The sequence below is a fragment of the Phyllostomus hastatus genome, unplaced genomic scaffold, assembly GCF_019186645.2.
Source record: "Phyllostomus hastatus isolate PE091 unplaced genomic scaffold, TTU_PhHast_1.1 phas_contig_29, whole genome shotgun sequence".
Classification (NCBI taxonomy): Eukaryota; Metazoa; Chordata; class Mammalia; order Chiroptera; family Phyllostomidae; genus Phyllostomus; species Phyllostomus hastatus.
The window spans coordinates 29,637,883-29,663,631 of record NW_025333835.1 but is presented as its reverse complement, the minus strand read 5'-3'; the positions used below and the strand labels follow the sequence as shown (position 1 = coordinate 29,663,631).

General features: G+C 32.6%; 1 protein-coding gene across 12 annotated transcripts in view; it reads left to right on the top strand.

Moving 5' to 3' along the window:
• RBM26 (RNA binding motif protein 26) overlaps nt 1-25,749 on the top strand; it is a 77,785-nt gene that overhangs the window by 36,194 nt on the left and 15,842 nt on the right. For 9 of the 12 annotated variants that reach the window (XR_006785683.1, XR_006785682.1, XR_006785681.1 and 6 more), the window contains exons 10-20: nt 89-200; nt 1,316-1,475; nt 4,293-4,457; nt 5,106-5,237; nt 6,489-6,560; nt 14,470-14,595; nt 14,941-15,015; nt 16,630-16,797; nt 18,352-18,456; nt 21,730-21,942; nt 23,438-23,524. Coding sequence is in view for 2 of the 12 variants with exons in the window: in XM_045838966.1 (XP_045694922.1) it covers nt 89-200; nt 1,316-1,475; nt 4,293-4,457; nt 5,106-5,237; nt 6,489-6,560; nt 14,470-14,595; nt 14,941-15,015; nt 16,630-16,797; nt 18,352-18,456; nt 21,730-21,942; nt 23,438-23,524 (1,415 nt within the window). In the remaining 10 variants the exon portion in view is untranslated. The remainder of the gene's footprint in view (nt 1-88; nt 201-1,315; nt 1,476-4,292; nt 4,458-5,105; nt 5,238-6,488; nt 6,561-14,469; nt 14,596-14,940; nt 15,016-16,629; nt 16,798-18,351; nt 18,457-21,729; nt 21,943-23,437; nt 23,525-25,749) is intronic. The other 3 variants (XR_006785685.1, XR_006785687.1, XR_006785686.1) reach the window with 1 other exon arrangement.

Sequence of the window (25,749 nt, the reverse complement as noted above, 5' to 3'; positions counted from 1 at the left end):
CAGAACTTTGTTTTCAAAATATGAATTTAAGGAAGTAGCTGTGATAAACAGAAAATATTAATCTGTGTTTTCTTTTCTTTTCAAACAGAAAAGCCTCCTAATAAAAGCACTATGAGGATAGTAGTGGATTCAGAGTCAAGGAAAAGAACCATTGGTTCTGGGGAGCCTGGAGTAACTACAAAGAAGACTTGGTTTGATAAGTAAGCTGGAAGGGGAAATTGAGGCCTTTTATTATGCAGTAATTTGTAGAGTAGTTGGAGAATTATTATGACAGTATAGTGTTCTTTTTCAAAATAAAATGTATATAATTTTACTCTATAGGCAGTTTCCCCCTGAAATGTAAGTTTTCTAAAAATCTGTTAATGACTTGTACTTGGAAGGCATTTTCATGTAGAAATGGTGTGGTGGGTGAGGACATAAGTTTCCTCTTTCTCCCTTCTTCCACCTTCAAAAAATATTCCTTATGTTAGAGATGTCATTGAATACTACCTATATATAAAGGATAGTCATGAACTTAATATTGGGGAAGAAAGGGTGGTTCTGGGCTGGAAAGAGGCATTAGCATGGGGCATTTCCTTTTTAGAGCTAGTAAGGCATATTTTGCGGGGGAGGTAGTGAGGTAGGCTGCATAGGCCCTGAAGTTGTCAAGGAAGGGTTTCAGAGAAAGGGGTAAAGAATCAGAATGCTGGGGTGTTGATGATGATTCATTTATAAATGTTCATGTTTGAGGAGAAACTAGGATCACACATTTTTAGAACTTTAACATAATTTAAAAGTGAATAATTTCTAGTTGTGCCTCTGCCTTTAAATCTGTGACCTAAGGCGAGCATTGTGAACTTCTCTGGGCTTTAGTTTTATCCTTTTTTTTGTAAATGTCAAATGTATGGTCTACATTTAGGACTTTCTTTTGAAGTTGGGAAGTGGTTGACACAGTCACTTTTAATCAATGTTTTAAAATAGGAAAAATTTTAGTAAGCTAGCTTTTGCAGAAATGAAACAAAGGTTATATATGCAAATTGACTGAAGTATGGTGTTAGGACCTTTCCTGTTAATGATTTTAATTAAGTAGGAGTGGATTGAAAGTACCAAGTACAAATGATATGGAAGAATCCTTTTCAGTTGGCTTCTGTGAAGATGCAAACACTACTAATTTGAAGACTTCATTTTTTTTGGAAGAAAATTTCAGTTTTTATTATCAGCTAATAATTTCAGTTTTCAAAAAAAGAAACTTAAATTGTAAAAATTTATATCTTTATACTTGATAGGGAACAGGATTTATAAATGAATGTATTAATTAACTTTATTTTTCTTACAGACCAAATTTTAATAGAACAAACAGCCCAGGATTCCAGAAAAAGGTTCAGTTTGGAAATGAAAATACCAAACTTGAACTTAGAAAAGTTCCTCCAGAATTAAATAATATCAGCAAACTTAATGAGCATTTTAGTCGATTTGGAACTCTGGTTAACTTACAGGTAAGAACTGTGAAGTGATTCTGTTTTCTTTGCTCAATTATTTAGGGAGAAAACTTAATAAGAAAAATACTCTTATAACAAAATATTTTGAAAAATTTGGTAATCTAAATTTGTTAAATTGGATATGAAATAAAACTTTATATTTTTAGATGTATGATTTTTTAATAACTTTGGTACTTTGAAGAGGCAGTGGTTTTGATTGATCATATTATATGTACTTTTTACTCAGGAGAGGTTAGCATAAAATTAGAGCAAAGTTAAGTAATCACACTAGTAAACTCTAATCTTACTATAGTTTTCATTTCCTCAGTTTCTCAAAATCATTACAACAGAATGCTTTAATCAAATGCTTTTTGCTGCCTCTCTGATAAGATGCATTAACAGGTGGGACCCAAATACTGTGTAATTCATAATTAGTTTAAATATTTACTTTTTCCTGTACCACTTTTTATCATTTTTCCAAGATAAATATCAGTGTAGTTTGTATTTACTTCACCTAAAATTGGAGCTTGGCTTGAATGTCTGTAACTTGTAAGGTTATTTAGTGTTGAGTTTACATTATGTGATATGTTAAAAGTGTTGAAATAATGTTAGAATGTTTTCTTTCTCAGTTTTTATGATGCTCTTTTCAATTAAAATTATTTTCTTTATCTGATAAAAATAATAAAGTTTAGAGAGTACAACTTAAGTAGATAGTTTAGAAACTTTTATTTCTTGCCATTTAAAAATAATATAAAAGTAACTTATGAAAAAATGCATGCTTCCTTGTGGTAGGGCAACAGAGATATACCGACATGCAAACCGAAGGATCGCCAATTCGATTCCCAGTCAGGGCAAAGGCCTAGGTTGTGGGCCAAGACCCCAGTGGAGTGTGCTCGAGAGGCAGCCACACATTGATATCTGTCTCCCTCTCTTTCTCCCTTCCCCTCTCTCTAAAAAACTAAATAAATAAATAAATAAAAACAATTTTTAAAAAGTTTGTAGGTCAACTCTGTCTTCTTTACGTTTCTCTCCCCATATATCTCTAAAATATAGTTACATCATCGTTAACAGTTTATCCTGTATCCTCTAGATTTTTTTAAATCCTTACCTGAGTACATAATTACTGATTTTTAGAGAGAGGGGATGGGAGACAAATATCAATGTGAGAAACATCAATAGGTTGCCTCTGGTGTGTATGCACCCTGACTGGGGATTGAACCTGTGACCTGTTGGTTTATGGGACAATGCTTCAACCAACTGAGCCACACTGCCTAAGTCTTGATTTTTTGTTTCTAATTTCTGTATGTATATACTTATCAATCAATATGCAAATATAAAAAATACATGTTTTAAAAATATGTACCTGTCTTATATACATTACCCTATTAGTTATTTAACATCGAATACCTATGATTATTTTTAAAATTTTATTTATTGATTTTTAGATATATATAGAGAGGAACATATATTTGTTGTTCCACTTATTTACACATTCATTTGTTGATTCTTGTATGTGCCCTGACCAGGCATTGAACCTGCAACCTTGGTGTATTGGGGCAGTGCTTTAACCAACTAAGCTGCCTGGCTAAAGCCTGAATATCTTTTTATGGCAGTTGAATTGATCTGTCACATTTAGATCTAGACAAAAATTTCTCAAAATATTTTTTTCTCACATAATTAACTACAGTGGTAATATTAAATTTAAGAAATTTTTCAAAGCTGGGGGGCAAAACATGGTATCTCACTATTCAATTTGCATTTCCTTAATTAGTAATAATAAGGTTGATATTTTCTCATCTCTTTACTGGTCATTTTGCTATATCTGCATACACTTGGATTATTATTTATACAATACTTGTTTTTTAAACACCAGTTTTAATAACTTTATCCTAATAAACATATTGATGAGTTGATGTTTTAAATCCCAATAAATGCATAATTAATAAAAATGTGATTTAAAATCATCCTTGTCACAAATATTTATTGAATACAGTAATGAATACTTACTATATACTCTCTGTTATGCATGAATTATATGACTCAACAGTATTGTGTGGGTTTTCCTGTTATGGAAGGGGAAACAAAGGCACAGAGAGGTTAAATAACTTGCTCATGCTCCTGTGAGAGTAACAGTCAAGGTTTTAGTCAGGCTGTTTTAGAGTCTGTGCTCTTAATCCTTATTTCACAATATTTCACACCACCTGCAGTTTATATATCACACTTTAGAAAGTACTGCTATTATTGAAAGAACAAGAAATTTGAAGTGAAAAGCCTTGTATCTAGTACTCATTAATACGGGTCTGTAGAATCGTATACTCTTTGAATCTCAGTTTCCTTATGTGTAAAATACGACTTCTTAAATTTTCGTGTGCTCTTGGAAGTAGTTTTGTGAGAATTACATATTCGGAAGATTTTACAGATGGATGTTTTTGTAATTTTTAGTTAGAGATTACCCCCTTTTAAAGTAGTTTTACTGTCTTCACCTAGCTTTGGATATTGGCCAAAAGTCAGTCATTGACATAGGGATTATTTCTCATAGTCTGGTATTTGGGGTAAAAAATGAAGCATTTGGAATACTTGTTTATAACATCTGTGCAGATGAGCATCCTCTATTCATTGTCACATGGAAGAGGCTCTTGTTCCACTCTGCTGAACAGTCCTCAGTTACCGTTTTTTCTGGAGTGAAAGTAGGCTACGGTAACAATCTAGATTTAAGGAAATGTAAACATAGAATCTTACTTAGAAGAACCAGTATTTCACTTGTCGAGAAATTTTACTGTTACGAAGCAACAGATTCATTTGGAAATCCACTATTTTTAATATTTAAAATCTTAGGTTGCCTATAATGGTGATCCTGAAGGTGCCCTTATCCAATTTGCAACTTATGAAGAAGCAAAGAAAGCAATATCAAGTACAGAAGCAGTGCTAAACAATCGCTTTATTAAGGTTTATTGGCACAGAGAAGGAAGCAACCAGCAGTTGCAAACGACCTCTCCAAAGGTAAGGGAGATATTTGTGTGAATTAAATGCCCTTGTTAGAAAACATAATATTTAAGAGCAGAGGCATTGTGGTCAGGTAGACTTTTGAGCTAGATCCTGCCTCTACCACTGTTAAATGTATAAACTTGAGGAAGTCACTTAATTTCTCTAACCTCTTCATTCATTTTCTTTCGAAGTGAATTCCTAGTTTAGGAAATTAAAAGGTGGTTTGTGCAAAGCAATTTGAAAAGTCCTGGGTAGATAGGAGACAGTACAAACATGGTAGCTTACGTATTTCACAAAGTCAGACTGTGGGTTTACCTTGGAAATCTTTCTTTCCCTCTTTGTCTTTTAATCAGTGAATCAGTCAGTATGTAATGTTAGATTAATTGCTTGTAGAGATGTCTTAGAGCAGTCTGTTTCTTTAATTTTCTCCTGTTTATTAAAAAGAAAAAGATAGTGAAGTATAGATTTTAATTTTTTCTCTACTTTATAAGTTCTTATATACAAAGAAAAACATATGAAGAAATTTGGAAGGTGGCTAAGTTTTGATTACAAGCTGCACCTTAAGACACCCTTTGCATGGGCAGTTTAGTAAAAAAATAATAAAGGTAACTTTGCGTGCTCATGAACTAGTTAGCTTATTTAATGTTTTTTTCTCATTCTGAGGTGATGCAGCCTTTAGTCCAGCAGCCCATTTTGCCTGTTGTGAAGCAGTCCGTCAAAGAACGGTTGGGTCCAGTACCCTCCAGTACTGTCGAACCAGCGGAAGCCCAGAGTGCCAGTTCAGATCTTCCCCAGGTAAATGAACAGTCTCGCTGTTGTGTCTGTCACACAGTAGGTTCTCAGGAAATTGTTTTCCCTTGGTGATTTCAATTGTAGTTAATTTTTGTATATATTTTGTAGTTACTTTCTGTATATATTTTATATAGAAATATGATAGTCTCTACATATTTGAACTTCATCTTTAAATGTTTTTGTTACTATTATAACATTTTCATATTCTGCCTTTTCTACAGTATTTGAATCTTCAATTATTCTCTAGTTAATACTTATTTATAAGAAAGAAGTCTTTTTCATTTTGTAGAGGAGATATTTTCCAGCAAATCTGCCTGAAAAGTGAAGTTTAGTACACTAAATCTTATTTTTCCCACCATCTTTTACTTAACTAGAATTCTTTTACAGAGTTAATTATGCAGTAGCCTAAACTCAAAGCTTTTGGGACAGGAAGGCTTAAACCCTCAGGTTTTAGCATGCTTAATATTATACTGATTCAAGTTATTTATGCAGCTCTGTCAGAACTTTGCATCACTTATTCCTAACTCTCGGATTTTCTTCTCCATATGTCATTCCCTTCCCACTCCCTTCCATACTTGAGTGGCAGTTTCTTATTTCTGTACCCTCAGTCTCTGAAGCTTAGCTTTCCTTTGTCTCCAGATGTTTCAGCATTTGCTGTATAAAACAGAGTTAGGATATACTATCCTACTTAGCTAATGGATGCCACCTTATTAAAATAATCTTTTGAATAATTCCTGAAAAGTAATGTATTCAGATTCTGTTATAAAATACAGAATGTAAATTGGTAAATTATTAGTTACTTTAAAAAAAACTAATCCTATTCCAAATCATAAGCAAATGCAGTGTATTTGGTTATAAAACAAACATACTTAAGGAAAGAATGGCTTTTATTTTTAAGCTCAAGAAGTAGGCACATCCTTTATTTACTCAAATCTAATATAGAGTTCAACCTTTGTCAACATAGGATTTTAAGAATTTATGGATTCTGTATCAGTGGAGGGGACTTTAGCAACTATCAGGTTCAAACATCTGATTTTATATCATAGTTTTTCATGATTGAGTAATATTGCATACTGTTTGCTTTTTCCATACACATTTTCTTTCTGTTTCTGTCATTGAAAAAGACTCAGGTTTTGTGATAAACATCTGTATGCTTATAGTCAGTATATGTTAGTAGAATCAGAATGTTCAAAATCCCAACAGACTTATATATGTTTGGGGAAACACTGAATATTTCCATTTCAATTTTTTTAGAATGTAACTAAATTATCTGTGAAGGACAGGTTGGGTTTTGTATCAAAGCCATCTGTTTCAGCAACTGAAAAGGTAAGAAGAAGCATGATGTGTTTGTCTTGGCTTCATAAATGTTTTCAGGTGGCATCTTAATTTTTTTAATTTTTTCATAGATCCAAACTTGTGCTTCTTAGTAGTATCTATATCTCTTATTCCTACCTTTTTGCTTTCCATTTGCTGAAAAAGAAAAATATTTGCCTACCTTTTTTTACTTTTTGCATTAGCATTTTAATACTTGCCGCTCACTATAGTTCCATGTGCTTCATTCTTCCTCTTTTTTTTGTATTTATTATATTTTCTTTAGCGATATTTTACATTTTAATTTGAAAATTCTGGCAGCCAATAGAAAGGGCCATGAGCTAGGGATTTTACTGGAGTTTGAGCTTTGGCTCTTTACTTACTAACTGCATGACATTGGGCAGTGCTGTTAATCTTTGTGAACTTTTTTTTTTTTTTTCATCATAAATGGTGATGGTAAGAATTGTCCTGCTCATGGAGTTTTGTAAGGATTAAATAAAATTATTTAAAAGTATTTTGTGAGTGGATGAGGAGGCCGAGTGATTAAGGCAATGGACTGCTAAAAGTATTTTGTAAATTGGAAAAGATGACGTAAATGTAAGACTTTTATTTATTATTAACAACTATTGTGTACAGCCTGACAATACATTTAGTCTTTTTTTTTTAATGAAGGGGCAAATATTGATTAAATTAAGACCATTTATGGGCCTATCTTATAGTTCTGTATAGATGTGGGGTTTTTTTTTCCTGTTTAGGTATGAGTAAATGCCCTGATCTTTAGTCTTATTTGAGGTATATAGAATCAGAGTATTCGTATTAGATAATCTTTCCCGTTTCTATACACTCACTTGAACCCTGCAGAGGTTGAGGCTGATCTGAGTGATGGAGACGAACTTGACTTATGCTGTAATTTTTTTGACCATGACCTCTGCAGTGGTAGGAGAGTAGGAGAGGCCCTAATAGTTTTTGGTTGGCCTATACACTTGAGTTACTGAGCTAGGACTAGAATCTGGGTTTTCTATTTTTGGTGCATGGCTCTTTCCATTATGGAGGTTACATAGGAAATTGACTTCATAGGTAAATAGAACACATGCTCTCTTCACTGATTCTTTAGTATATTGTTTTCCTTATTTACTATGTAAAAACAGTGTCATTTTCTAAATTGGATTTCCCTTTTGGGCACCTTAGCATTACTTGAGGCATAATATGCCTAAGAATGATTCATTACTTCCCACATAAATTAATTTCTTATAGCCCTCACCTTTGGAAGTGATATCACCATTTTCCAATTTGTATAATCTAAAAGCCTTCTGAGTCATTTGCTTGTGTTTGTAGTCTGCATCTCTATCACCTTCAGGTCCCTGGCCTCTAGATACAGTGTCATAGCTGCCAGCCCCCTCCCTTCTCTAGTGTTCACTGCCACCATCTTGCTCTCAGACTTATTTTAATGTGAGTTCCTTACAGAAACCTTCATTTCCTCAACTAAAGGACAGCTTGGTTGACAGCTCATCATTCCTGTTACTCTGACAGCTCATCATTCCTGTTACTCTGGTTCTGTTACCTCTACTTTAGTCCTTTCTTCTTCTCGAAGGAGTCTTTTTCTACTTATTATATCTTGCTATTTTTTGTCTTATTTTTTTATTGTTTTTGGTGATAATTTTCTTGGAATATATTTCCCTGTGCCTAACTGAATTCTAGTCATTCTTTTAAAGATTGCAGACTCTCTAACCTGTTCTGTGAAACCTCCAAATTTTTCCACATGATACCCCCCTTTTCTCTAAGTTCGTGTCCCTTAGTCTGTGCTAATAAATTTAGCGGTATGTAAATATTTGCTTTGATTAGGTTTATTTTCCTTGATACTAAGTAACTAAGAAAAAAATAACAATATGAGGTCTTTTAACTTAGCGGTTCTGGAGAGGTCTAAAAGTCTGATTATGTTTGGTATCTGTTAATGTTGAAATTTGGACTCTGAAATTGAAGTTACCTGATAATAGGTTTTACAAAACTTTTCTAGTATGTTTTATTACTGCTTTCATATTTTTAAAGCATGATTTATATGGTTTTAGGATAAAAAGGGGAGAAACCTGGAACTGATAGCATAATATACTAATATAGTTACAACTAACAATTTGTGAAAAATCACTAATGGCAGTGGGCTATTTATGAAAAAAAAAAAAAAGATTTTGTAAATACTGTAAAGAATCTTTTCAGGAAAGCAATTATTTACAAATACATAACTTGCAGTCATCTTCAGTGACCCTGTTTAAAGAATAGCATTTTATTTTTGCTTGTGTTTGGTGCTGTCTCTTCCTCTACTCCATAGTGATTTTTGCTGCAGAATCTTTAGAGGTTAATTATTCAGAAAAGTCTTAGGAAGAGTAGACGAATGTTCTCCATCATCAGATATTGCTGCTTTTTAAAAATTTATTTATTGAAGGCAGGAAAAAATCTCAAAACTAGTATCCACCCAGTATCTTCTGTCATTGTTAAAGCAAATAAATACACAAATGCACTGTAAATAACATTGAGTATACCCTTCAGTGATTTTGAAAAAAAATTTAAGTTTCTATTTTTGTGAGAGGGCTAAGAGAAGAGAAACTTAAAACCAATTGATACAGCTAAATATTAAAATATTGTAGTAGCTATGAGATAGATACTATTTGACTAGAGTGATCAGTCAAATGATGTTTGAGTGCTTCTGCTTACTGTAGGGAGATGTATGAAGAATAAAATCATCTGCTGCATATACCATCCTGGTTAGTTTTCTTAAAAAGATTTAGATTGTCCACTTTATCACCTTAAAGCCCATCTAAATTCTGACAAGCAAGCTGATCACTTGAATATTTAATGTTCTTATTACCAGTTTTAGGTATATCAGACATATAGTACAGGGTACTATTGTTTCTTAGTATTTTTTGTTATCTGAAAATACATCTTTTTGTTTGTTTTTATTGTTTTTTTTGTATGATGATATACTAACATCTGTACCATGGCACTTTTAAGAGGGAAATTGTGTGGTAAAACTGAAGGGACATTGCATGCCATATAGAAACTTAATGCTGTTGATTTCATAGCTGACTTCCTGTATGATTCTGAGCAAGTCTTACTCTCTGTTCACTGAACTTTGAATGCACTCATGTAAGTTTTTAAATTTGTACTTGTGTAATTTTCCTACCTTAAATATGAAGATTAAGAAAATTTGTGATAGTTTTTTAATAACTTACTGGCTAATTTTGATTTTTTAAACTATATTGGCCTTTCAGGATTAATACCTGGATTGCTCAATTAAAATTGCTATCAAGATTATTTTTTCTTCAGAGAAATAAGGTTTTTAAAATAAATTACTATGCAGAATTTTCTGGGAACCAAGCTATTTGTAGCAAAAAATGATTACTGACTACACATTTTTCTTAGATGTTAAAATATATCTGTGCAAGATCTTTAATTCCTTTGTGTCTATTAAGCTACTTAGTTTTATTTTTTTCAATAGTACCGTTAACCGCTGAAAGTATTTTACAAATTTAACTTTAAATCATGTTATTCTCAGTAGAATTTCTATTTGGTTAGATTTTGCTATAGAAAACACATGTATATGTTACAGAAAGAGACTTTGATAAATGAACATTCGGATTTATTGAAAAGATGATTATTGCCCTGGCCGGCATAGCTCAGGGGATTGAGCGTGGGCTGCGAACCAAAGTGTCGCAGGTTCGATTCCCAGTCAGGGCACATGCCTGGGTTGCAGGCCATGGCCCCCAGCAACCACGCATTGATGTTTCTCTTTCTCTTTCTCCCTCCCTTCCCTTTCTAAAAATAAATAAATAAAATCTAAAAAAAAATAAAAAGAGAAAAGATGATTATTTACTTGAAATAAAAATTGACCATATAGTAATTATATTAATAAACTTCCTACATGTAACTCCTCCGCTACTGTATTTTCATTGCATTACAAGGCACTTCTGCTCTGGAAACCCATTAGAATGTGATGGGTTGACTTACTGTGAGTGTGATTGTGAAGCATTGAAACTGTGTTTCTTTCATATTTGATTCAAACATGGGCATTGCTTATTAAAAAGTGACACTTGGAGTACTTTATTTCTATTGCCTTCTTTTGTAGTAATTTTTACAAAATATTTTGTCATCTTCCATTCTTATCCATGACAGAAATCCATTTTCCTCTGTCTTAAGTATATTAATAATAGTTACAGCTGGTAATATTTTACATAGGAAATAGGATCAGGAGTTATTATAGATTATAACCTTTATCTTGTTAGGGAAATGGCCTTTTGTCTTAAAAGTAAAAGGTACTAGTGATGTATAGTTTAAAAACCAAACATATGATACATTTTAGCTGATCTTAAGAATTCAATATACCTTTGATACCAAACCTGGAAAATATATAATAAGAAAGGAAAATTACAAGCTAATGTCTCATGAACCAAAGGCACAAAAATCCTAGACAAAATATTAGCAGAAGTCCAGTTATATGAAAAAAATAATAATACATCCTGACCAGGTAGGATTTATTTCAGAAATGCAAGGTTGATTTAACATTTGGAAACCATTATCATTCTCTCCATTAGCAGAATAAATTGGGGTGGAGGATGGAAGGGAAGAACCCTATATGATCATCTCAGTAGAAAAAACATAATATTATAAACAGCATCACATTAACCATTCTGAAAACTAGGAATAGAAAGAAACTTGCTTAATTTGGCAAAATATATATTCAGAAAAACCATACAGCTAACATACTCAAGGATGGAATATTGAATGTTTCCTTTTGAGATCAGGAACAAGAAAGGATGTCAACTCTCACTTTTTTTCAGTAGTGTAGGGCCTCGTCAGCACCTAACGGCAAGAAAATGAAATAGGTGACATAAAGATTGGAAGGGAAGAAACAAAACTATTTACTCACAGATGGCATGATTGTGTATATAGAAAATACAAAAGAATTCACAGACAGTTGGAGTTAATAAGTGAATGAGATAAGGTCAGTGGAAATAAGGTCAATGTGTAAAAATATAGCACATACAGAAATCTGTTTGGAAAATAGAGAAGGTGTGGTAGTTTGCAGAGTCCACTGCCTGTGCTTGGGCTGTGTTCTTAGGAATTGTAGCATCTTTTCGGTTGGGCTTGTTACTTCCCTCCACTGGCTTAATTTTTAACAGATTTTCTCTTTTACCACAACTCTAACTTCTTCTTTTGAATATACAGATATTTTTGCTAGCCAAACTCTTTAACTGTCTAGACTCTGGAATCAGATTCAAATAGTGAGTAGTATTTGCAGTCATATATTTCATTGTTTTAAGACGTTCTGTTTTTACACTTTACACCTCTGAAACTGGGCTCTATTTTAGTCATTGGTGTTTATGGTTGTAATTGGCAGCTTTTTTATTCTTTAGTGGGGAATATAAAAGGATAATGTGTTTCAAAATTAGTGATGTCTTAAATTCAGTGAAATATGTTAGCTTTTGTTCTATTTTTACAAATGGAAGTTCCTGGATAAAATAAGGGAGTGGAATGTTTCTAGGAATAAAGGAGTCTTCTCATTCTTGTCAAATACGTTTATTCACTTTGAAAAGCTCTCCTTAGTCTAATATCTGATGTTAATAAAATAGCTTTGAAAAAGAACATTCCCTACTCACTGAAATTGGAGAAATGTTTAAGCAAAGAAATAATTTCTTTACTTCTGGCTTTCTCACAGCTTTTTTGATAAAATACATTTTGAAACTAGAAGATAGGCTTATGATATTTATTGTTCCCAACTGATTTGAGTACAGAAATCTTTTTCGGTTACAAGTTTTCAACTTGTTACAGAACTCTCATGAAGCAAAGTTTATGAAACCCTCCAACTCTGTTTTCAGCAGATTATCTTGTGTTTCTCCCTTTAAGGTTCTTGTCTCATCCTTTATATAATTGTACAGTTTGGTATTGTGTAGTATGTGGTAAGGTAGCATGGGAGAAATTTTTCTCTAGAATTACAAAGAATGGTGACTGAAGTTCGAGTACAAACTAAATAAATCTGTTTATCCTGTGTTTGACTGAATAAAACATTTTATATATTAGTGATATCTGACTATTAGTTTTCATTATTGCAGAAATTAGCAGTGAAATTTTGATACACATCAAATATTACAAAGAACATTTATTTTTAAACATCAGTTGTGCTGTATGGAACAAGTATAAATACAGTATTCTGGGATTTTATTTTATTTAGAAGCTAGTGTTCTCGAATAGTAGTGTTCTTGATCTATTTTATTTAGAAGCTAGTGTTCTGGAATAGTGATGAGTTACCTAAACTTTGTGATGTTCTCCAATCTAATTTCATGATAAAAGATTACAATGTAGAGTCGAGATTGCTACTTCTCTGGTACCCAAATATTTACATTTTAGTTGCTTAGAAGGTAGGGCTCTTTTTCCTCATTGATGCTCTTCTATTTATATAGTTTTTAATAAACCCTCTTTCCGGTCATGAATTCCTTTCAGACTTTGGAAGCTATGTTTTTTCCTCTGGGAATTTACATTCTTCATGTATATGATTTCATGTTTTGTTTTTATAGTATTCAAAATAGATCTCCGTGAAGGGATTCCTACACTCCTTTCCAAGAACCAGTAACCAACCGCCACCCCTCCTCCCCCCATGGAACTTAAAACATTTTGCTTGTACAGATTAAAAAGGAACCAATATACCATATTTTGCTGTATATAATGCACACTTTTTTTGCCCAAATTTTTAAGGGAAAAATAAGGGTGAGCATTGCACATGGGAATTAGCATAAAAATGTGGGTGCCCATTATACATGGCAAAATGTGGTACTTACTTGAACCTTGTGTAGAAAAGGTTGTCCGTTCAGATCTATCTATCATTGTTTCATTTTGATATAGTGAATATTTAAATAAGTGAATATTAAGTTTATATTCAGTGAATATAAGCGAATATTCAGTGAATATTCAGTTTAGTTTATTGAATATTTACACTGTGCCCTGGCACTGTTCTAGGCACTAAAGATACAGCAATGAATCAAGCCAAAAAACCCTTATTACCCTTATACATTTGTTAAGGAAATTATACATCATCAAATTGAACTTTCTCATTTTATACATAAACAAACCAAGGTCCAAAAAGGTACTTGAACTTTCCAGGGTCTCATAATTAATTAGTAGCAAGGATTAGGTCCTGGAAGAAATGCAAAGAGGAGAAAGACATTGTTTTTGTTTCAAGACATTTACTGTGTAGACAGGGAGAGAAACAATATATCATTAAGTCATATATACTAAATATCTTAATAGCTGTAGGAATAAATTTTCATAGAAGGACCTAGGTAGAAGCAATAAATGATTAGGACTTTGTTGGAGGTCTTGGCTGGTTGTGCTGAACCTGAGCTGGGCTTAAGGGAATAAGGTCACTCGAAGCAGAAGGAGCAACGCTAGCAAAGGAATGGAGAAAGAAAGCAGCAAACTTAATTTCTACACTGCAAATTACAAATTACCATGAGGGACAAAGAGTTGCAAATTGTTTGAGGGCCAGTATTCAGTTTTCTCCTGTGCCATGCTCTTAGATACAACTTTTCTGTAGTTACTTTCTAATAACTACAGTACTAGCAAATATATTCAGCAACTAATATTTTCTCAGTGATATAGGAATGACCGTTTTTTTGTGAAGTTTTTGTATGTCTGTTTTTTGTGAAGCTCTTTTCCTGTAGGTATATTAATTTAAATTTTTTTATGTCATAGCTTATCCATCATTTATACCTTTCTTTTGAAATCAAGAAATGATTTAATTATTGTATGTATGTAATATAGTTAGTTTAGTGTGCTAAATTTTGACAGAACTGCTTTAACATTGTTTTATAAGAAAACAGAACTTAGAAAAACATGGATGCTTGATACATTTTTTACAAAATTGAATTTGTATTGGTAGGTGTTATCTACATCTACTGGCCTAACAAAAACGGTGTATAATCCAGCTGCTTTGAAGGCTGCACAAAAAACTTTACTTGTTTCCCCCTCTGCAGTTGATAATAATGAAGCACAGAAAAAAAAACAAGTAAGTACAGCTATTATTGTACAAAACTGGCATATAGGAAAGCTTTTGTGCATGTATGTGTTTTGTCAGTGCTTATAATAGACTGAAAGGAGTATGTCAGCTGCCACTGAACTTTTATTTTCCATAATGTAGCAGTAAATATTAAATTTTTTTTCTTGTAATGATAGGTTGTCCTGACTTTTCAAAACTTACATATATGTTTAAGTTTTAAATAGGAAAACTTTGCATTTAATTTTTGTTGCCAAGCTTCTGCAGTTAAAACCATTTCTGTCCTCTTGAATCATTTTGTTTATTGGAAAAATAAACGGCGAGTAGTCTAATGATATTTTTGACCCCTTTCTCTAGGAAGCCCTGAAGCTTCAGCAGGATGTAAGGAAAAGGAAACAAGAAATTTTAGAAAAGCACATTGAAACACAGAAGGTAAAATATTAAGGCTAGATTTGGCAAAATATATTTTTAAATGTTATAACATTGAGTTAATTTAATCTTACACTGTATACATATTCCTGAAAAGCTTTTACTGTAATTGATCATGGAAAAACTGAAATGTTGTCAGTGATTAAGTATATTATCAATTGCTAGTATATGGGGGATAAAGAGCATACATTAAATAGTGGACTGGGAATCTGAATAGTTTAATGGAACTATGGTTATCAGATTTGAAATGAAGATAAAGAATGTTTATCTAGGTATGTTGCTGTGCAAAGTACTTTGGTTCAACAGATACTGATGTGGAGCCTTTTCTCAATATTGAGATATGTACCTTTCTTTAATTGGTTTGTGATCCTCTTGTCCTTTATTGCCTAATGCAGTAGCTAACAGCTACATCTGACTATTTACTTGAAATATGTCTAGTCCAAGTTTAGATGTGCTGTAAGTGTAAACTACATGCCAGATTTCAGAAATGTAGTATGAAGAAAAAGAGAAAAACATCTCCATTTTTGTTGAATTGGAACATTTTGAATATCTTTGGTTAAATAGAATATATTATTTCTTAAATTAATTTTGCTGTATCTTTTTATCTTTTTAAAGGGACTCCTAAAAAGTTAAAAATTGCTTAGGTGGCTTGCAGTATTTCTTTTTTATAGTGTTGCTCTGGTTTATAACATTAATTTAGTATAAGTTCTTGATCAAGTCTGGTAATAAAGGAAATGACATTTCAAAATACTGAAGAAAATATAGAAATTTTACATTTTGGTTTAAAATGGATGTCTTTTACAATTTAAATTCTGATATGCTTGAAAATAGAAATTACAATGTTTTACATCAAAAACTGTGAAGCCATCTTGACTCAGAGAACCTATGATATTGTATGGTATCTTCTACCCCATAATACTCTGCTTATCTTCTTGTTCTCCCTCCGTGTTAGGCATATCATTCCTAGGCTAGCCAGGTACTCTTTCCCTGTAACAAGTAAAGTAATTATATATCCCATATTCCTAATACCTTATTCATATGGAAGGAAAGCAAAACTTTTCTTGTAATTCATTCTGGGTTACAGATTCCATTTGGAGTGGGAGTGCTTGGAGGCAGTAATAATCACCAGTAGATTAGAAATTTTCCAACCCTGGCAGTTAACTCAGTTGGTTAGAGTGTCATCCCCATGTGCCGGGGATGCAGGTTTGATCCCCAGTTAGGGCACATGTAAGAATCAACTAATGAATGAATGAAGGCATAAATAAGTGGAATAATAATCAGTGTTTCTCTCTGTCTTCCTTCTCTAAAAAAGCAAATAAAAATTTAAGACAAAAAGAAAATAAAATTATCAGCACTATTTCAAATTGGTAACTCTTCAAGGATTGAATTGAGTTTCTTATGTTCAAATAGTAATACTATAGTTTTTAGGAAGAAGCCAAGATTAAGGCTTGAATAGAGATAGGTAGTATCACCAATCTGCTATTGTAGTGATTATAATCCTTGTTATGAATATATAAGCTATAAGAAGTATGTGTTTATTTTTATGCTTATTTGGCTGTGTTTGGATTATTAATAGGAATAAGTATCTTACATTTTTTCTTTTTAAAAATTTGTCAGATGTTAATTTCAAAATTGGAGAAAAACAAAGCAATGAAGTCTGAAGATAAAGCAGAAATAATGAAAACGTTAGAGGTTTTGACAAAAAATATTACCAAGTTGAAAGATGAGGTCAAAGCTACTTCTCCTGGACGCTGTCTTCCAAAAAGTATAAAAACCAAGACTCAGGTATTTTGTGTTGTTATTCATGTTATTCACTTAAAAAACAAAACATTACATTATTAAGATTCCTGGGTTTTTTTTTTTAGATAATACCCTTTGCTCAGAATCTGACCAATGTATGCTACCATTCTCCCCTTCCTTAATTAATAAGTAAACACAAACAGGAAAATTACTAATCTTTTGAATTCTGTGAATTACTGGTGGAATTAGAATAGTTATGGATAATCTTGAAAAGATAGCTTGAAGGTAAAATGACATAGGTACTTGAATGCTTGGCTAAGGAGTTTGAGCTTTATTTTATTAGGAATTTGTGATATAAAACATTAACAGGAGAGTAACATTCTGACAGCACTGTACAGAATATATTTATTGCACCAAGGGAAAATTCATTAAGTAACAAGTGAACAAGTTAATTTCAGATGGTAATAAGTGATTAAGAAAAAAACCAGAGTTATATACCATATTTATACTTAGTGTATGCATACTTGTATAAAATCATTTTTACCTATTGTATTTCTGATTCTCATCCAACACCATAGGATTCTTCCTTCTCTTATTCCTTATTTTATCTGCCCATTCCCATAATGACAGCTTGGTTTCCATTAACATCAATACAGTACTCATTTGCTCAGTCTGGTGATATATTCCAAATAGTCTCAGAATTGCTACTTCCAACAACTAACTAAAATAAAATTTAGAATTTATTTGTGGTCTTTATAGCCTCACAATATATTCAACTAATGGTATAGAATCAGAACTGTTGTCTAGTATTACTTTTTGTGTGGTTATATAAACTTTGATAAAGTTGAGTGTATTTCTGTATGTATTCAGTTTTGGATCCTCCTCATTCTTACTGATTTAATTTTTTTTAAAGATTTTATTTACTTTTAGAGGGGAAGGGAGGGAGAAAGAGAGAGAGAGAAACATCAGTGTGTAGTTGCTTCTCCTGTGCCCCCTACTTGGAACCTATTGCGCAACCCAGGTATGTGCCCTGACTGGGAATTGAACTGGCCACCCTTTGGTTCGCAGGCTGGAGCTCAATCCACTGAGCCACATCAGCCAAGGCTTACTGATTTAATTTTATTTTTTGAATATGTGAAACATCAACATGATTCCGAAGTTAAACTATGAAAAGGTACATAAGTATGTAGATGACCTTTCCCCTTTGATCCCTGACACTGTTCCCTACTCTTCCTTTTTTAGTGTATGTGTGTATGTATTTTTTCCTACATAAAAGCATACTATCTATTGTTAATACCTTGGTGTATTGTTTTTTTCTAATTGTTTCCTGAAAATTACTTTATATCAGTTCATAGAACTTTCTGGTCTCTATATGGAAAATGAATTATAGGAAAATCAGTGGAAGTAGGATCAAGTTAGGAAGCTATTGCAGTAGTGTAGATGAGAGGTGATTGATGACTTGGACTGAGGTGGTAAGACAGGAGATAGAGAAGAAATATATAGATTAGGTGGTAATGTGTAAAAATTCTTTGTAAAATGTTTTGTATAAATGTAGGTTATTAATTATTGTTACCTAAAATATTAATTACTATTTTATAGATGCAGAAAGAATTGCTTGACACAGAGCTGGATTTATATAAGAAGATGCAAGCTGGAGAAGAAGTCACTGAACTTAGAAGGAAGTATACAGAATTACAGCTGGAGGTATGTTTCATCAAAGCAGCAGAGGAGCAGATGTAGTTATGGTGGTTTATTTGAAAACACATGCCCCTCATGCTAGTCAAAAATTCTTGGCAGTCTCTGGCATACATATTGGGAGTTGATATAGGAAAGAGGGAGTTTAACAAATTTTTTAGAGCTAATACATACAATCTGTTCTATAATGAGGGATGGCAGCTGTTCTACCTATATACCTGAGTCCTTCCATTTCTAGTGAATTTTGCTACTTTTCTGGTTTTTGTCTGTCCTTCTCCCTGGATTAGAATCTATTAAAAGCTTTTCAGCTATTATTTCACAGATATCCTATGCATAAATAAGCATATTTTATTAAGTCCTATAAGGATCAGACTTCTAGCATTAGTACTATATCGAAGAACATGCTTAAGTTTTGCCTATAGATGGTGCTGTGGATATTTATAAGAGAGGAAATAAACTACTTTCTTACAGTCATATGATTATTTATATAAAAAAAATCAAGTGAAGTTGATTTATATACATGAGAATTTTTAACATTTAGCAAAATGATGTATAAAAATCAGAATTATATTTTTAAGTACAGGGAAATTAATGTCATCAACATATTTGGTACTTGTCTATATTTATTTGGTGTTCCAATTTAATTTTAACATTTTAGATTATTACTTTTGCTTAATCTGAGAAAATAATTCTTTTACACATTTGCTAGCCACTTGATCATCTTTTTCTGACATAGCTCAAATCATCCAGGTGTTAAAGATTTAGCAGTTAGCAGCCACTGCATTTTTTCTTAAAGCTCTCTCTTATCTAACAGTCATAGGAAGCCATAGGATGGTGCCCCTAAACGTGCATATTTTGTGTTCTGTAGAAATTTGATGCGGTTACCTGTGTGTCCTGCCCACAGTAACAGGTTTTGGAAAATACAGATTTCTTTTTTGTTAAAATAGAAATTGTGTTTTCCCCATTCTGGAGATTCGATGCCTGTGTTGGTGGGGCTTAAAAAAATTATCATTTAAAAAGTTTGGCTAATAATTTTAGTAAATAAATAATAGTATTACTAATAATTTTACTTGTCTGTGTTTTAGTTCTTTATCATGATATAGCCAAACACTGAATAATTTGTGTTTTTTTTATTCTTTATTTTTTATAATGGCTAAACTTTGGCCATTTAGTTTGCAGTCAGTATATGCAGTAATGCAGTGTCTCCCAGAGTGTGGTCGTTCACCATACCAATTCCGCCTTTTTGGTTAACAGATATTAGTGAAAAGGCTCTGAGGCCAAGTAAACTTGGAAAAGGTTATATTAAACATGACTTTTGGCTCTCAGGCTTTTAAGAAGCTTTTAATTTGTAAATCTCCAAAAGTACATATTAAAAATTCAGTGTTTCTCAAACTTCTTTGTCCATGGACTCCCTTTTTCAGGGAGCACTTCGTTCTTCAGAGTGTACTTTGGTGTGTGCTAGTCTGTTCTTAACATTAATCCTTGACCTTTGAAGTTTATTTGGGCTTTAGATTATTTTAGCTAACGTTAAGATTTACTGTCTTAAGATAAAAAAATGGAAATATTTATGCTTGCAGAGATTTGGCAGTGGTGCCTGCTTGACATTTCCACTTGAATGTTTTACATGCTCAGACTCAGCATGTTCAAAACTGTGCTTATTTTGACCCTAAACTCCATCTACACAATTCCCAAACCAAAAATCTGAGAGTCTTCATTGATTCCTCCCTTTCCTTCAGTATTCATGTCCAGTTAATTACCAAGCTTTATACATGTTAATTCCAAACATATCTTCAATATGTTTACTTCTCTTGACTCCACTATAGACCAGCTGTCTTCAGTGGCTGGGGTTATTGAAGGAGACCACTGACTGTATCCCAGCTTGTTCTTGTCTTCCTTCTACTCTGTTCTTAAAACGCTTGCCAGAATAACATTTTGAACCCTGATTTTATTACATCACTCTACTTGTCTGCTTTAAATGTTTTAATTCAGGGGTGTCAGACTCATTTTCACTGGGGGCCCCATTAGTCTCGCAGTTGCCTTCAAAGGGCTGAGTGTAATTTCAACTCCTTAACTGTTAAGGAGTAGTTACATTTATACAGTCCTAGAATTGTTTCGGCCCCTAGTTATTAGGGCCCCTGGTGAAAATGAATTTGACACCCCTATTTTAATTGATTTTCATGGATCTTGGGATAAAATTCAAAATCTTTAATGTGATTCTTAAAAGTTATTCATGATCTGGCTCTGTCTAGTTCTCCAGCTTCATCTCTCCATCCCATGTGGTCCATCTTCACTGGATTCTATTCATGCTTTGAAGTACTATGTTCTTTTCAGCTTTGCTCCTTTGTTTATGCTGTAACCACCCCCCTCCCTCTTACCCTGGCCTTGCTTGTTTTTTGTTCTTTCTTTGAGTCATTGAACAAATATTAAGTATGTACAGTCTGCCAGCTACTATTATGTGTGCTGGGGATAAAGTAGAGAATAAAACCAGGGGAGAAAATCCTCATGAAACTTTCATTCTGTTAGTTTACTTATTGCAAATCTTAGGGTTTTGTGCAGATCTTTTGTGTTCCGTTCTTCATTTTTTGAGTCACTTCATTAATGTAATTATAGAATATAAACTTATTTGCTTAATGTCGTCTTGCCCCTCTAAGATTTGAGTTTCATAAGGGTAAGGACTTGTGTGCATAGGAAGTATTCATTAAATGTTTATAGAATGAAAGAATGGTGTGCTATTCATATAGAGTGATGTGGTGGAATATAAATTACTGTGCAACATTGGGATGTATGATGTTACTGTAAGTGATCAAAATAATGAATTTAAGATGAATACCTACCTACTGAAGTCAACAGGGAAACAAATAGAAACACTTCGAAAGTCACAAATGGGAAAATACATTTATCGTGTATGTAGATATTTTATGTGTGTGTTAAATTGACTTCAGAAGTAACATTTAACACTGTTATTTGGAAATCAAGAATTGCTGGTTTTTTTGTGATGATGGCTGATGTCTTGAAGAGTAAGAACTTAGTAGAAGAAAGCACATTTAATAATTTCAAAACATGGCTTAAATTAATTTATTTGCTTTCTGAATTCATTAACTACATAAATTTGCTTTCACTTTAGAAAGTAAAAATCTCAACTGAAATTATGAGATCCTTTTATAGGGCATTATTTTGAATATGATGTCGTATTGTATAAAAGTTTGACTTATCTGACAAAGTATAACAGTTGGCTTGTGTTAGTAATTGTGATGTTTAACCTGTGTGTCTAATTTCTTTTAGGCTGCAAAACGAGGGATTCTTTCATCTGGTCGGGGCAGAGGAATTCATTCAAGGAGTCGAGGTGCAGCTCATGGCCGAGGCAGGGGTCGGGGTCGAGGTCGAGGTCGAGGTCGAGGTGTGCCTGGTCATGCTGTGGTGGATCACCGTCCCAGGGCATTGGAGATTTCTGCATTTACAGAGAGTGATAGAGAAGATCTTCTTCCTCATTTTGCGGTACTTTCTTACTGCACAACAAAACCAGTATTGATAATCATTGTTGGGGATCATGGATATATTAAAGGGGAAATTATGAAAATGACATGAGTAATTTAAACCCATTAATCTGACCAAAGAGTTTGATTAATTTATAATGTTATCTTTTAAATAACAAACTGTAGGGGTTTTTGTTTGTTTAATTATTATCTGGAAGAAATGTTACCATTCTTACACTTAGTAGGCCTTTAGATATTGTGAAATAAGCGATTTAAACTATTGTTTTTAGAGAGGAAAGTCCTATAATTTAGTTTTATCTAATATTTTTAAAGTTTAACGCATTGCTATGGGTCATGCAGATTTTTTAAATTAAGATGGAACTTTTATTTATTAATATTGTATTCTTGATCGATCTAGCCAACCTAGAAATGAAACTGCTACTGGTCACAGTGGATAAAAATTATAGCTTAAAACTTGTAGAGCACTTATTTTTGGGGAGCTATTCTGAGTGCCTTATATAACTCATGGTGTTATGAATTATCTTGACAACTCTGTGAGGTAGGTGCCTTTTTTGTACTTGTTCTAGAAATGAGGAAAGTGAAGGATAAGGAGATTAACTTACTCAAGTGTGCTCAGCTAGTAACCAACAGAGCTGGGATCTGACTGATTATAGAGTCTGTTGTCTTTAATATGCTCTACAGAATTTTTCTGTATGGAGTAGTGTATGCATTTAATGAAATTGTGTTTATAATTTTATTTTGGAGTAAGAAAGAAGGCAGGTATTAATGATATATAAAAAGAAGTATAATTTTATATGATAAAGTTGCTGTTTGTAGAAAAATTCTTCATGTAAAAAATAAAACCTAACCAAAACAAGCAAAATTTCATATGTTTAGCTTTTAAATGGCTTAAAAGAGTGTGTGTATATGTGCGGTCTAGAGAAGTGTATAGTAAGAGTGAAATCAGGATTACTTGGTGTTAAATTTTTGAATCAAAGGACCTGGACTTTTAGTCTGATAACCAACTTAATTATTTGGGGGAAATCACTTAAGTTCTTAGTCTTTTTTACCCCATCTTTAAATTGGAAATGATACAAAAAAAAACCCAAAAAAACAAAACCCTCAGAGAATATTCTGAGGATTAAAATACTCTGCTTTAGAAAGAATTTAGCACATTCCAAGGTCAGAATAATGAGTATAAAAGACTGTACGGAAGCTGTCTTTGAGCATTGTTTCCTTTATTTAAATAATAGTTCAATCAAGTATAAGTTTCCTTAATTCTAGAAAGTATAGTAAATTAAATTGTAAAATAAAGTAAATTGTATTTGGAAGATAGGACACGCCTTATCTTACAGTTATCAAGTACTGAAATGAATTATTCATTATTTTTGTTAATCACCATGAATTTGTTATATGCTCTGGATTATACTATTTGTATTTAAATATTTTAAAAACCATTAGGATTTTGGCTATTTCAAAATATTTATTTGGAGGAAATACTTGTTTTTAATTTAAAGCAATATGGTGAAATTGAAGATTGTCAGATTGATGACTCTTCACTTCACGCAGTAATTACATTCAAGACGAGAGCAGAAGCTGAAGCAGTAAGTATTACAAATACTCTAATTTATTGAAGATTCAGATTTAAGTGTCTTACAAATCTTGCTTTTAAATTTTAATATAAATGAGTTTTTTAACTTACCAAATAACTACATTTTGGCAATAGATAGAACATACAAAGTGTGTCTCCTTTCACAGGAGATAAGGTCTCCCCACTTTTCATTATCATTTTTCTCAGGTGGCCCAGTCTTCTTTGTCAGACTGAGTGGTGAGGGATAAGGTAGAAGCTGAGGGAGAATCTTCGTGGCTGCCCTTCTTAACCATTTGTATTTTCTGCTTCCTAGTCCCAGTTGGCTAAACCCTAAAGAACTGTCCCTAGCTCAGCATATGCCCAACTGTGCCTCTGCAGCTTTTTTGCCCAAGACACGACATATAGCTGTAGCTTTTTAGAGTCTTTTTAGTATTGTTGTCTTAAACTATGTACATGTTGAATTGTCTTTCCAAAGAATGACCACAAAGTATATGCAGCCTTTTCTTTCTTCTGGGTTTAAAAGATCAAAAAAAGGAGAATGGGTATGAGGTGTGGGGGATTTATAGGAACCATTTAAGCCTTGTGTGTTCTTTGTTTAGGATTGTAGAAAAATAGATGTATCATTTTGTCCTTGGAAAAATGCAGTAAGTGTTCCAAATTGGTTATCTAATGAGAATGGAAGAATTTGTTGGTTTTCAGAAGTTTTAGTTGATTGTGGGGTAAATAAGTTTTGGGAAACCTGCTAAAGATTGATTTATCCTTTTTGTAGCTCCTGCCAGCACAGTGGTACATTGCTGGAGTTTACCTGGTAGGAGTTGCTCTTGGGACATTATAACCAATTAAAGACATTGGGTCTGATAAGTTGCAGACAAGTGTTCAGCTGAGCCCTGGAATAACCTAGTTTCTAGGTTAGTGGGGTGGGTAAGTGGATAGTTTTATAGACTAGGAATTCCTTATTCTAAACTTTTGTTTTTATAAATATAGTTTTGACTCCTATTTAATGATCTTTTATGGAAATAAAAGCTTGTAATTTATAATTGATAAGAGTTTAAAACTTTCTTATAAACTTATATGTAAATGTTATATTGGAAAAGTAGATATTTGATAATGTTTTCCCTCAAAGGTATTTTTGAATACAAGTTAAGAATAAGCTTCCTTTAAATGATGGCTTCAGTGATCATTTTCAGTGTAATATTAGCTACATGAGTTGTATTTTATTTTTTAGGAAGTAGTCACATTATAAAACAATGGTAGTTGTTAGTTATTGTATACATGGTTAGAAAATATATTGTCAAGTTTGTGGATTTAGTAACAACTTTTAAAATATATGTATTCGCTCTGCTTACTTATATGGCCAATGAGGGGGAAAATAAGCCTCTTGCCTTTTAGTAGTTTTTGGAGGTTTTGCTCTTGCTAAGACCTATTGACATTTACCTTCTTTCTTGACTCTTAATTTTTCTACCTCAGATGTATAAATTTATTCATTATATATATATTCCAAATGAATAGCAGTCAATTTAAAAGGCTGGGGATTAATGTATAAGAAAGACTTGAACATTGAGTAAGTGATAAAGTAGCTTAAGTTAGATATAATGTAAGTTATCTTTTCAGGATAAATAACCATTTTAGTTGGATTTACTGAATAGGCTAAAAGGAGAAACTGCCATTGATGTGATAAACATTTGGAATTAAGTTGTAGAAGTTGTTAAACCATAACCATTTCCTTAAGCCATAACATTTCTTTAAATTTTGTAACATTCTGTTTTAGAAGAGAATAGAAAATTCAGCTGAAGCTTATACAGGCAGAGTATAAGCTAAAGCACTGATTTTTAAACTTCTGGATTTCAGGGACCATTTAAGTTCAGAAATTTAAAAATTGGTATGTTTGACATAGGGGTGCTGATTTTTAATTTTGTCATGGAAGAATGCTTAAAACGTACAAAAGATACTGCATTTATCATCACCATTGTGTAAAATTTTAATATGAAAATGTCGGAGGATATAGTCAAGATAAAAGACCTCAAGAAACTTGTCAAACTTTGCTAATGTTTATTTTCTAATATTTTTATTTTCTGAACCATTGTTGTAGATGAATGAATGAATGTCTCTTTATTTTCTATAATTGATAGATACAAAATATTTCAAAGTGAAAGTACAGGAATAAATTAATTGAGACATTCAAATATAACTGAAAGGTGAGAAACCTTACCTAGGAAAAAGGCCAACATATTTTAGGAG